At 47.7% G+C, this 12542-nt stretch overlaps 1 protein-coding gene across 1 annotated transcript in view; it reads left to right on the forward strand.

The window, feature by feature from the left end:
• The first annotated feature begins 2143 nt into the window (after positions 1–2143).
• NXN (nucleoredoxin) overlaps positions 2144–12542 on the forward strand; it is a 214201-nt gene continuing 203802 nt past the window's right edge. Inside the window, exon 1 of the mRNA XM_077296371.1 lies at positions 2144–2837. Coding sequence (XP_077152486.1) covers positions 2259–2837 — 579 coding nt within the window. The 5' untranslated portion in view covers positions 2144–2258. The remainder of the gene's footprint in view (positions 2838–12542) is intronic.

Genomic DNA, 12542 nt, shown 5'->3' on the forward strand with positions numbered 1-12542 from the left:
ATGAAATGCATTTTTTTTTAAATTCACTGTTGCTGTTTGGTTACAGCCCATGTAGGTTCTTTCTGTTAATGTTCCTACATGTGTGTGTGTTTCATTACTAAGCCTAGGGCTTGGTGTCAATGACAGCTGCTGACACCAATCCCTATTCCATTACCCTGATGCTACTGAATCAGAATGAAAAAGGTGGTAGTGAATCAAGAAATTACATCACAAAACTTGAAAAAAAAAATAATTTTTTTTAGGTCAAAAAAGCCTTAATTCTTGTACAAAAACGCATGGAAAAATCGCATACAAAACCACGGCAAAAACACACCAAAGAAAGTGTCAAAACGCGTTTTTTTGCTGGAGCATTTTTGCTGTCAAGGGATGCAGATACCTTGCAGAAATTTCTGCAAGCAAATACTCAACTTGCGCACATACTCTTAGGCTAAGTGCACACGTTGCAGAATTGCCGCGGAAATTTCCACGGCAATACTGCAACTCCTGCCGCGGGTATATCGCATGTGGAATTGGCATGCATATTCCTGCTAAAAACTAGCGTTTTGCAAGCATAATTAGCTTGCAAAATGCTAGCGTTTTCCAAGCGATCTGTAGCATCGCTTGGAAAACTGATTGACAGGTTGGTCACATTTGTCAAACATAGTGTTTGACAAGTGTAACCAACTTTTTACTATTGATGCAGCCTATGCCGCATCAATAGTAAAAGATAGAATGTTAAAAATAATTTAAAAAAATGGTTATTCTCACCTTCGTCGGCTTCCGTTCCTATAGATGGTGTGTGTGCAGGACCTTCGATGACGTTGCGGTCACGTGACCGCGACGTCATCGCGGTCACGTGACCGCGACGTCATCGCAGGTCCTTCACACACACCATCTATAGGAACGGAAGCGGCCACGTGCACAGCTGAGAGGCGGGAAGACTCCGGGACCATCAGAAGGTGAGTATATCACGATTTTTTATTTTACTTCTTTTTTTTTTTAACAATTATATGGTGCCCAGTCCGTGGAGGAGAGTCTCCTCTCCTCCACCCTGGGTACCAAGCGCACATAATCTGCTTACTTCCCCACATGGTGTGCACAGCCCCGTGCGGGAAGTAAGCAGATCAATGCATTCCTAGGTGTGCGGAATCCCCGCGATTCCGCAAATTTAATGAACATGCTGCGTTTTTTTCTGGAATGCGATTCCGCTCAGGAAAACAGCGCATGTGCACAAAAAATGCGGCTTGCATTCTATTTAATAGGATGCTAAATGTGAGCATTTTTTTTCACGGTTTTATAGCGTTTTTATAGCGAAAAACCGCGAAAAAAAACGCTTAAAATCTGCTACGTGTGCACATAGCCTTAAGGTATGTGCAGATGATAAGTAAACGCTTCATGCTTGCGCAGGATCCAGATGTTACAGCATAGTGGATGGGATATCAAGAAATTCCATGACACCCACGGCTCACCCTCAGACATGGAAATGTGGTGCGTCTTTCCTGACCGCAGCATGTCTATTTAGCTTGCGGCAACGGGATTAATGTCACCCAAATAATGTATTGGATGTGGTGAATCCGCACGGTTCAGTGAACACATGCCGAATCACCTGCGTTCAGGGTATGTGCACACGCTGTGGATTTTGCAGCGGATCCGCAGCAGTTTCCCATGCATTTACAGTACCATGTAAAGTTATGGGAAAGAAATCCGCAGTGCACATGCTGCGGAAAAAACGCGCGGAAACGCAGCGGTTTATTTTCAGCAGCATGTCAATTCTTTGTGCGGAATCCGCAGCGGTTTTTCACCTGCTCCAATAGGAATCTGCAGGTGAAAACCCGCAGCGGAAACCACAATAAAAACCGTGATAAATCCGCAGTAAAAACCGCAGCGGTTTTGGACTGCGGATTTATCAAATCCGCTGCGGAAAATTCCGCAATGGAATCCGCAGCGTGTACACATGGCCTCAATAGCCACAGCGCTTTGGAGAGAGCGGACATGGGCTGCGTCCAAAACGTTGCCAATTCCTGACCGTCTGCACCTACCCTCATACTTCATTAGTAAAAATGCATTAAAGAAACTTGTAGACAAAAAAGTATGGTGTACTTAGCAAGAAAAAACTGCCAAACCCCTTTTCCCTTTAAAAGAAGAGTCCTGTCAGCAGCTGGCCTTACCTTGGGAAGAGCGAGGAGTAAAGGCGGGACGGAGGCAGTCCTAGCTGAGGACACATTAGTAAGACACTAAGGCGAAATATTCGGCATTGTGCGTGGACTCGTGTTCCCTGAATGTCCATACATGGCACCCAGGTGGCACTCTCACACAGCGGGTGGCACGCTGACACAGCGGCGGCCGCTCTCCTCCCCCTCCCTCGCTCTGCCCCTGTGCAGCCGGCTCCGTCTGCTGCAGCCAATCGCTTCAGTGCAGCCAGGACTCCGGCGCGGCTCGTGTGGCGCACACGGCTCGTCCCCTCCTGGCCGCCGGGGAGCGCGTCTCTGACGCCCGTACTAGCACCGCGCAAGACACGGGGCCCCAGGCCGAGCCGCAGCATGTCGGGCCCCGGGCTGCAAGGGGAGGATTCGGGGCTGCTGCTGGAGCTGCTGGGAGAGAAGCTGGTGACGGCGGAGCGGGAGGAGGTGGACGTCCAGTCTCTGGGCTCCAGGGTGTCTCTGGTCGGGCTGCTCTTCGGCTGCGGGATGAGCGCTCCCTGCCTGCAGCTGCTGCCCAGCCTCAGCGACTTCTACTGCAAGACCCGGGACCGCCTGGAGATTGTATTCATCTCTTCGGACCCCGAGCAGAAGAAATGGCAGCTCTTCCTCAAGGACATGCCCTGGCTGGCACTGCCGTACCAGGAGAAGCACAAGAAGGTGAGGGGAGGGTGACCTAGGGTGCAGTGAGCACCGCCTGACTCGCCCACCGTGCCAGGGGCACAGACGCTGCATGGCATTGTAGCTGACTTGTGCAGCAGATGGCATCAGGTACATGGCAGCCACCGAGAAACTTGCCAATACCTGGTCACACCACCAGTATCTGTACCTAACCCGCAAGTGCCCATACGCTTAGTCTATGTTCACACGTTGCGTTTTTGCTGCATTTTGTAATGCAAATTAAAAGCCTAGTTTTACAGTAGCAGCAAGGGCTGTGAGATGTCAGAAATTGAATTGAAAAACTGCTGTCTTTTAAAAATGGCGGCATTTCGCTTTCAGCGTTTTTGCAGCATTTCTTCACCCATAGAAAGCAATGAATGAGTCGGTGCAAAAATCAGCAAAATGCAGGTGTCAGGTTTTGCTGCATTTAGGCTATGTGCCCACGTTGCGGATTTGCCTGTGAATTTTCTGTGCTGATTCTGCATCTCTTTGCAGAAAACACAGTTGAAAATCTGCACTTTTTTTATGCGGATTTTGTGCGTTTTAGTTGCGGTTTTGCTGCGGATTTCTATTATGGAATGGGTGCAGAAACGCTGCAGATCTGCACAAATAAATTACATGCTCCTTCTTTTAATCGGCAGCGTTTTCCGTGCAGATTTTTCCGCACCATTAGCACAGCATTTTTTTGCCATTGATTTACATTGTACTGTAAATCACTTGCGGATCTGCAGCGTTTTTGCTCAGAAAAAACTTTGCGGATCTGCAGGAAATCTGCAACATGTGCACATAGCCTTATGGTGCAGAAAACTCAGGAATAGCACACTAAACTGTATCAGCATGAAAAACACAGCAAAAGCCTGCCTTTTTTTGTAAGCCATTTCTTTACTACCAAGAGCAGGTTTTGCCTGCAGAAAAAAACGTAACTTGTGAACATAGCTTAGGATGCCATCACAAATATTCTTCTGGCCAGTGGCATATAAAGCCGCTGTAACCAACAAGTGCTGGTGTACAGATGTGATGTGATGGCATATGCCGGAATATCTCCACGTGCCAGTGACATGGAGCAACACTTGAGGAGTTGGTGGCCCTGTGTGAAGGTTGCTTTACACAAACCTCCAGGCGGCACTTAATGGCTACCGATCAGATAATGTAAATGGACCACTATGCTTTTGCACTGAGGCCCAGGACCTACAAGCTACACTCCAATATATTGGAGTTTGTAATTCACCTATTATAGGGTCAGTCATTTTTTATTTATTTTTTTGCATTTGCTTGATAAACTAGGCTGGCAGCCGAGCTCCGGATGTCAATGAGTACACAGGTTTGCAGCAACACTTCTAGGCTACATAGCTTGAAAGAAGACATTTGATCCATCATATTAAAATTTTCTGGGCAGTTATCTTTCTGTAATATATTTATAACCTACAATGCCATTGGTTATTAGAAATGCAGCCAGCCCTTATTTTAAATCAGGGGTGGGGAACCTCAGGGCCATTTACGGCCCTCAATGACCTTTTATCAGGCCCTCGAGAAGATTCTCAGGGACCGCATTCTTGGGCAGGGAGCTGTATTTTGATTACAATCAGCTCATTAATTTCTTCTTGCTCTGTTAGCACACACACACACAGTGTTCACTGCTGAACATTGAAGGGCATGCAGTGAAAGATTACATCCTGACACCAGTGCCAGAGTCAGGATGTACTTTGTGGGCAGAGTTTGTACGGCCCCCGAAGGATGGTATAAATATCCAAATGGTCTTGGCAGAAAAAAGATTCATCACCCCTGTTTTAAATGATAGTACACAATCTGCTGCAGTGCAATCCACGGTCTGCCTACTCTAACTATAAAGACCAGGGTTGTCCAGCCGTAGGCTACAAGTCTGCAGTCAATTTGTGTGACTGCAGACTTGTGAATCTTCACATCGCACACCTTGCACACTATGAGGATTCTTCAGTGCCAGCAGCTGGTAGTCATGTGATTGCAAGTTTGTGATTTGCATGCTTTCGGCCACACTCCGAATAGACTGGGAGCGGCCTCTCTCAGTACATTTAGGCCGGCGTCACACTAGGCGTAAGACAATACGGTCCGTTTTTTACAGCCGTAATACGCAGAAAAGTCCCCAAAATAGTGATCCGTATGTCATCCGTAGGCAGGGTGTGTCAGCGTATTTTGCGCATGGCATCCTCCGTATGTAATCCGTATGGCATCCGTACTGCGATATTTTCTCGCAGGCTTGCAAAACCAACATCTAATGGATTTATGTGCTAAATGTTCGGTAAAACATATATACAGTGTATGTATATATGTATGTGTGTGTGTGTATATATATATATATATATATATATATATATATATATATATATATATATATATATATATATATATATATATATATATATATATATATATATATATATATATCCTTCTCAAAAAATTAGCATATAGTGTAAAATTTCATTATTTACCATAATGTAATGATTACAATTAAACTTTCATACTTTCATATATTATAGATTCATTATCCACCAACTGAAATTTGTCAGGTCTTTTATTGTTTTAATACTGATGATTTTGGCATACAACTCCTGATAACCCAAAAAACCTGTCTCAATAAATTAGCATATTTCACCCGTCCAATCAAATAAAAGTGTTTTTTAATAACAAACAAAAAAACCATCAAATAATAATGTTCAGTTATGCACTCAATACTTGGTCGGGAATCCTTTGGCAGAAATGACTGCTTCAATGCGGCGTGGCATGGAGGCAATCAGCCTGTGACACTGCTGAGATGTTATGGAGGCCCAGGATGCTTCAATAGCGGCCTTAAGCTCATCCAGAGTGTTGGGTCTTGCGTCTCTCAACTTTCTCTTCACAATATCCCACAGATTCTCTATGGGGTTCAGGTCAGGAGAGTTGGCAGGCCAATTGAGCACAGTAATACCATGGTCAGTAAACCATTTACCAGTGGTTTTGGCACTGTGAGCAGGTGCCAGGTCGTGCTGAAAAATGAAATCTTCATCTCCATAAAGCATTTCAGCCGATGGAAGCATGAAGTGCTCCAAAATCTCCTGATAGCTAGCTGCATTGACCCTGCCCTTGATGAAACACAGTGGACCAACACCAGCAGCTGACATGGCAGCCCACACCATCACTGACTGTGGGTACTTGACACTGGACTTCAGGCATTTTGGCATTTCCTTCTCCCCAGTCTTCCTCCAGACTCTGGCACCTTGATTTCCGAATGACATGCAAAATTTGCTTTCATCAGAAAAAAGTACTTGGGACCACTTAGCAACAGTCCAGTGCTGCTTCTCTGTAGCCCAGGTCAGGCACTTCTGCCGCTGTTTATGGTTCAAAAGTGGCTTGACCCGGGGAAATGCTGAAATGCTTTATGGAGATGAAGATTTCATTTTTCAGCACGACCTGGCACCTGCTCACAGTGCCAAAACCTCTGGTAAATGGTTTACTGACCATGGTATTACTGTGCTCAATTGGCCTGCCAACGCTCCTGACCTGAACCCCATAGAGAATCTGTGGGATATTGTGAAGAGAAAGTTGAGAGACGCAAGACCCAACACTCTGGATGAGCTTAAGGCCGCTATTGAAGCATCCTGGGCCTCCATAACATCTCAGCAGTGTCACAGGCTGATTGCCTCCATGCCACGCCGCATTGAAGCAGTCATTTCTGCCAAAGGATTCCCGACCAAGTATTGAGTGCATAACTGAACATTATTATTTGATGGTTTTTTTGTTTGTTATTAAAAAACACTTTTATTTGATTGGACGGGTGAAATATGCTAATTTATTGAGACAGGTTTTTTGGGTTATCAGGAGTTGTATGCCAAAATCATCAGTATTAAAACAATAAAAGACCTGACAAATTTCAGTTGGTGGATAATGAATCTATAATATATGAAAGTTTAATTGTAATCATTACATTATGGTAAATAATGAAATTTTACACTATATGCTAATTTTTTGAGAAGGACCTGCATGTATGTATGTATGTATGTATGTGTATATATATATATATATATATATATATATATATATATATATATATATATATATATATATATATATATATATATATATATATATATATATATATATTTTTTTTTTTTTTTCTGTATTTATATTTAATCCAGCGCGATATGTGAAAAGCCGGTAATTCAATTGCCGGCTTTTCATTTCTCCTTCCCAAACCCGACATGATATGAGACATGGTTTACATACAGTAAACCATCTCATATCCCCCTTTTTTTGCATATTCCACACTACTAATGTTAGTAGTGTGTATGTGCAAAATTTGGTTGCTGTAGCTGCTAAAATAAAGGGTTAAATGGCGGAAAAAATTGGCGTGGGCTCCCGCGCAATTTTCTCCGCCGGAGTGGTAAAGCCAGTGACTGAGGGCAGATATTAATAGCCTAGAGAGGGTCCATGGTTATTGGCACCCCCCCCCCCCCCCTTCCTGGCTACATCGCGGCTTCAGCACGATTCAGGGGACAGCGCTAAACTTTAGCGCTGTCTCCTGCACACTCCGTGTGGTACCCAGTCGGCACACGGGCGGCAACGTGTGCCGCACGTATGGCCTACGTGAGCTCACGGGCACACGGACACGGAAAACTCCGGTACCGATTTTTTCCGGTACCGGAATTATCTGGACGTGTGAGACTGCCCTAAGGGTAAGTTCACACAGGGCATTTTTGCTGCTTTTTTATGCTAATTTTCAGCTGCTTTTTACAGTACCAGCAAAGCCTATGAGATTTCAGAAATCTCATGCACACACATTGGTTTTTGTGTGATCAGTATTTTGTGCTTTGCTGTGTTTTTTGGACTTAGAGCATGTCACTTTCAGCGTTTTTGCTGCATTTTTTTCAGCGTTTTTCACCCATTGACTTGAATGGGTGATGAAAAAACGCAGCAAAAATGTAGGTATAATTATTTGCTGCGTTTTTGCTGCTGAAAATTCAAGCACATTAGCATGGACAAAGAAGAAAAAAACAAAACGCACCAAATACGCAACAAAAAACGCACCAAAACCTGCGTTTTTGATGCAGCTTCTTTCCTACCAAGAAAATCTGTTTTTGCTGCAGCAAAAACCCTGTGTGAACTTACTCTAATCCTAGTGCTTAGTAGTGATGAGCGAACGTGCTAGGATAAGGCCCTGCGCTTAGTAACCCGATGTTTACCCTGGTTACAAGCGAACGCATCGCTGGATCGCTGTCACACACAACGGTCCAGCGATGACAGCGGGAGATCCAGCGACGAAAGACAGTTCCAAACGATCTGCTACGACGTACGATTCTCAGCGGGGTCCCTGATCGCTGCTGCGTGTCAGACACTGCGATATCGTAACGATATCGCTAGAACGTCACGGATCGTACCGTCGTAGCGACAAAAGTGCCACTGTGAGACGGTACCCTAATTCTACTTGGTGTCTGCAGCTTTCTAATGTTTATTAGCTTGGCACACTGCGAGGGGTGTAATTTTGCTTGCGTAGGTTTTCCACTTTGGCTAAAAGAAAGTTACCGTACTGTTCCTTCTGTGCATTTAGCAAATCATCACTTGAGTCTTCACTACTTCACAAGGAGTAAGGGATTTTCTCCTCCTATACTGTGGCTATTGGTAATGTATTTACATCAAATGGCAACATGATTCAGAATAATGATCATAGGAAGTACAAAAATATATGTAGGGTTCCAGTTTGTAGGAATAGAAAATGTCATTAGCAGGGCGGTGTAAATTGTGGTTCTGTTACTGGATATTAGAATTTAATGTTTGCCCTTGATATTTATGCTGACAGTGCTTGCTACAAGAAGCATATACATCTCGCCACCGACACAACTGACAGTTGCCATACACAGAATATTGCACGGCCTGTTACACATCAGATTTTTTTTTTTTTTAGTCAACATCTATCTATCTATCTATCTATCTATCTAGAACTTAAATATATATATATTGTCATCTAGAACTTAAATATATATATTGTCATCTAGAACTTAAATATATATATATTGTCATCTAGAACTTAAATATATATATATATTGTCATCTAGAACTTAAATATATATATATATTGTCATCTAGAACTTAAATATATATATACTAGATGGCAGCCCGATTCTAAAGAATCGGGAGTCTAGAATCCATATATACTTTATTTATTCAAATGTAAGAATAATTTGGTGGGCGGGGACCCTCGGCCTCCGATTTGGTTGGCGGGGCCCCACGGCCTCCGATTTGGTGGGCGGGGTCCCTCTGCCTCCGCTTTGGTGGGCGGGGCCGCTCGGCCTTCGATTTGGTGGGCGGGGCTCCTCGGCCTCCGATTTGGTTGGTGGGGCCCCTCGGCCTCCGATTTGGTAGGCGGGGCCCCTTATCCTCCGATTTGGTGGGCGGGGACCCTCGGCCTCCGATTTGGTGGGCGGGGACCCTCGGCCTCCGATTTGGTTGGCGGGGCCCCTCGGCCTCCGATTTGGTTGGCGGGGCCCCTCGGACTCCGATTTGGTGGGCGGGGACTCTCGGCCTCCGATTTGGTGGGCGGGGACCCTCGGCCTCCGATTTGGTGGCAGGGACCCTCGGCCTCCGATTTGGTGGTCGGGGACCCTCGGCCTCCGCTTTGGTGGGCGGGGCCTCTCGGCCTCCGATTTGGTGGGCGGGGCCCCTCGGCCTCCGATTTGGTTGGTGTGGACCCTCGGCCTCCGATTTGGTGGGCGGGGACCCTCGGCCTCCGATTTGGTGGGCGGGGACCCTCGGCCTCCGATTTGGTGGGCGGGGACCCTCGGCCTCCGATTTGGTGGGCGGGGACCCTCGGCCTCCGATTTGGTGGTCGGGGACCCTCGGCCTCCGCTTTGGTGGGCGGGGCCCCTCGGCTTCCGATTTGGTGGGCGGGGTCCCTCTGCCTCCGATTTGGTGTGCGGGGACCCTCGGCCTCTGCTTTGGTGGGCGGGGCCCCTCGGCCTTCGATTTGGTGGGCGGGGCCCCTCGGCCTCCGATTTGGTGGGCGGGGACCCTCGGCCTCCGATTTGGTGGGCGGGGACCCTCGGCCTCCGATTTGGTGGGCGGGGACCCTCGGCCTCCGATTTGGTGGGCGGGGCCCATCGGCCTCCGATTTGGTGGGCGGGGACCCTCGGCCTCCGATTTGGTGGGCGGGGACCCTCGGCCTCCGATTTGGTGGGCGGGGCCCCTCGGCCTCCAGTGTGGTGGTCGGGGCCCCTCGGCCTCCTCTTTGGTGGGCGGGGCCGGGCCCCTCGGCCTCCGCTTTGGTGGGCGAGGCCGCTCGGCCTTCGATTTGTTGGGCGGGGCTCCTCGGCCTCCGATTTGGTGGGCGGGGCCCCTCGGCCTCCGATTTGGTTGGCGGGGCCCCTCGGCCTCCGATTTGTTGGGCGGGGCTCCTCGGCCTCCAATTTGGTTGGCGGGGCCCCTCGGCCTCCGATTTGGTTGGCGGGGCCCCTTATCCTCCGATTTGGTGGGCGGGGACTCTCCGCCTCCGATTTGGTGGGCGGGGACCCTCGGCCTCCGATTTGGTGGGCGGGGCCCCTCGGCCTCCGATTTGGTTGGCGGGGCCCCTCGGCCTCCGATTTGGTGGGCGGGGACCCTCAGCCCCCGATTTGGTGGGCGGGGCCCCTCGGCCTCCGATTTGGTTGGTGGGGCCCCTCGGCCTCCGATTTGGTGGGCGGGGACCCTCGGCCTCCGATTTGGTGGGCGGGGACCCTCGGCCTCCGATTTGGTGTGTGCTCTGCCTGGGGCCACTGTGCTCTGCCTGGGGCCCCATATGCTGCCTGGGGCCCCTGTGCTCTGCCTGGGGCCCCATATGCTGCCTGGGGCCCCTGTGCTCTGCCTGGGGCCCCATATGCTTCCTGGGGCCCCTGTGCTCTGCCTGGGGCCCCTGTGCTCTGCCTGGGGCCCCATGTTCTGCCTGGGTCCCCTGTGCTCTGCCTGGGGCCACTGTGCTCTGCCTGGGGCCCCATGTTCTGCCTGGGGCCACTGTGCTCTGCCTGGGGCCCCATAAGCTGCCTGGGGCCCCTGTGCTCTGCCTGGGACCACTGTGCTCTGCCTGGGGCCCCATATGCTGCCTGGGGCCCCTGTGCTCTGCCTGGGGCCACTGTGCTCTGCCTGGGGCCCCATATGCTGCCTGGGGCCACTGTGCTCTGCCTGGGGCCCCATATGCTGCCTGGGGCCCCTGTGCTCTGCCTGGGGCCCCATATGCTGCCTGGGGCCCCTTTGCTCTGCCTGGGGCCCCATGTTCTGCCTGGGGCCCCTGTGCTCTGCCTGGGGCCCCATATGCTGCCTGGGGCCCCTGTGCTCTGCCTGGGGCCCCTGTGCTCTGCCTGGGGCCCCATATGCTGCCTGGGGCCCCTGTGCTCTGCCTGGGGCCCCATGTTCTGCCTGGGGCCCCATGTTCTGCCTGGGGCCCCGTGCTCTGCCTGGGGCCACTGTGCTCTGCCTGGGGCCCCATATGCTGTCTGGGGCCACTGTGCTCTGCCTGGGGCCCCATAGGCTGCCTGGGGCCCCTGTGCTCTGCCTGGGACCACTGTGCTCTGCCTGGGGCCCCATATGCTGCCTGGGGCCCCTGTGCTCTGCCTGGGGCCACTGTGCTCTGCCTGGGGCCCCATAGGCTGCCTGGGGCCCCTGTGCTCTGCCTGGGACCACTGTGCTCTGCCTGGGGCCCCATATGCTGCCTGGGGCCCCTGTGCTCTGCCTGGGGCCACTGTGCTCTGCCTGGGGCCCCATATGCTGCCTGGGGCCCCTGTGCTCTGCCTGGGTGTAGGACACTGGTGACTTCACTTATCTCCGGACATTAGCTCCGGACATTATCTCCGGACATTAGCTCTGGACAAAGCCACGGAAGTTGGCACAAATTGCAGGAAGTAGTATTCTAGGCAATTATATATTAGATATATTGTCATCTAGAACTTAAATATATATATATATATTGTCATCTAGAACTTAAATATATATATATATATAGTCATCTAGAACTTAAATATATATATATATATAGTCATCTAGAACTTATATATATATATATATATATATATATATATATATATTGTCATCTAGAACTTAAATATATATATATATATATATATATATATATATTGTCATCTAGAACTTTATATATATATATATATATATATATTGTCATCTAGAACTTAAATATATATATATATATATATATATATTGTCATCTAGAACTTAAATATATATATATATATATATATTGTCATCTAGAACTTAAATATATATATATATTGTCATCTAGAACTTAAATATATATATATATATTGTCATCTAGAACTTAAAAATATATATATATATATATATATATATATATATATATATATATATATATATTGTCATCTAGAACTTAAATATATATATATATATATTGTCATCTAGAACTTAAATATATATATATATAGTCATCTAGAACTTAAATATATATATATATATATGTCATCTAGAACTTAAATATATATATATATATATATATTGTCATCTAGAACTTAAATATATATATATATATATATATTGTCATCTAGAACTTAAAAGATACTTCATGCCCCTAGGATAGGTGGGGATCTTGGGTGGCTGACTTTAACCCCTTCATGACCCAGCCTGTTTTGGCCTTAATGACCTTGCCGTTTTTTGCAATTCTGACCAGTGTCCCTTTATGAGGTAATAACTCAGGAACGCTTC

Source organism: Ranitomeya variabilis, chromosome 3 (assembly GCF_051348905.1).
Source record: "Ranitomeya variabilis isolate aRanVar5 chromosome 3, aRanVar5.hap1, whole genome shotgun sequence".
NCBI lineage: Eukaryota > Metazoa > Chordata > Amphibia > Anura > Dendrobatidae > Ranitomeya > Ranitomeya variabilis.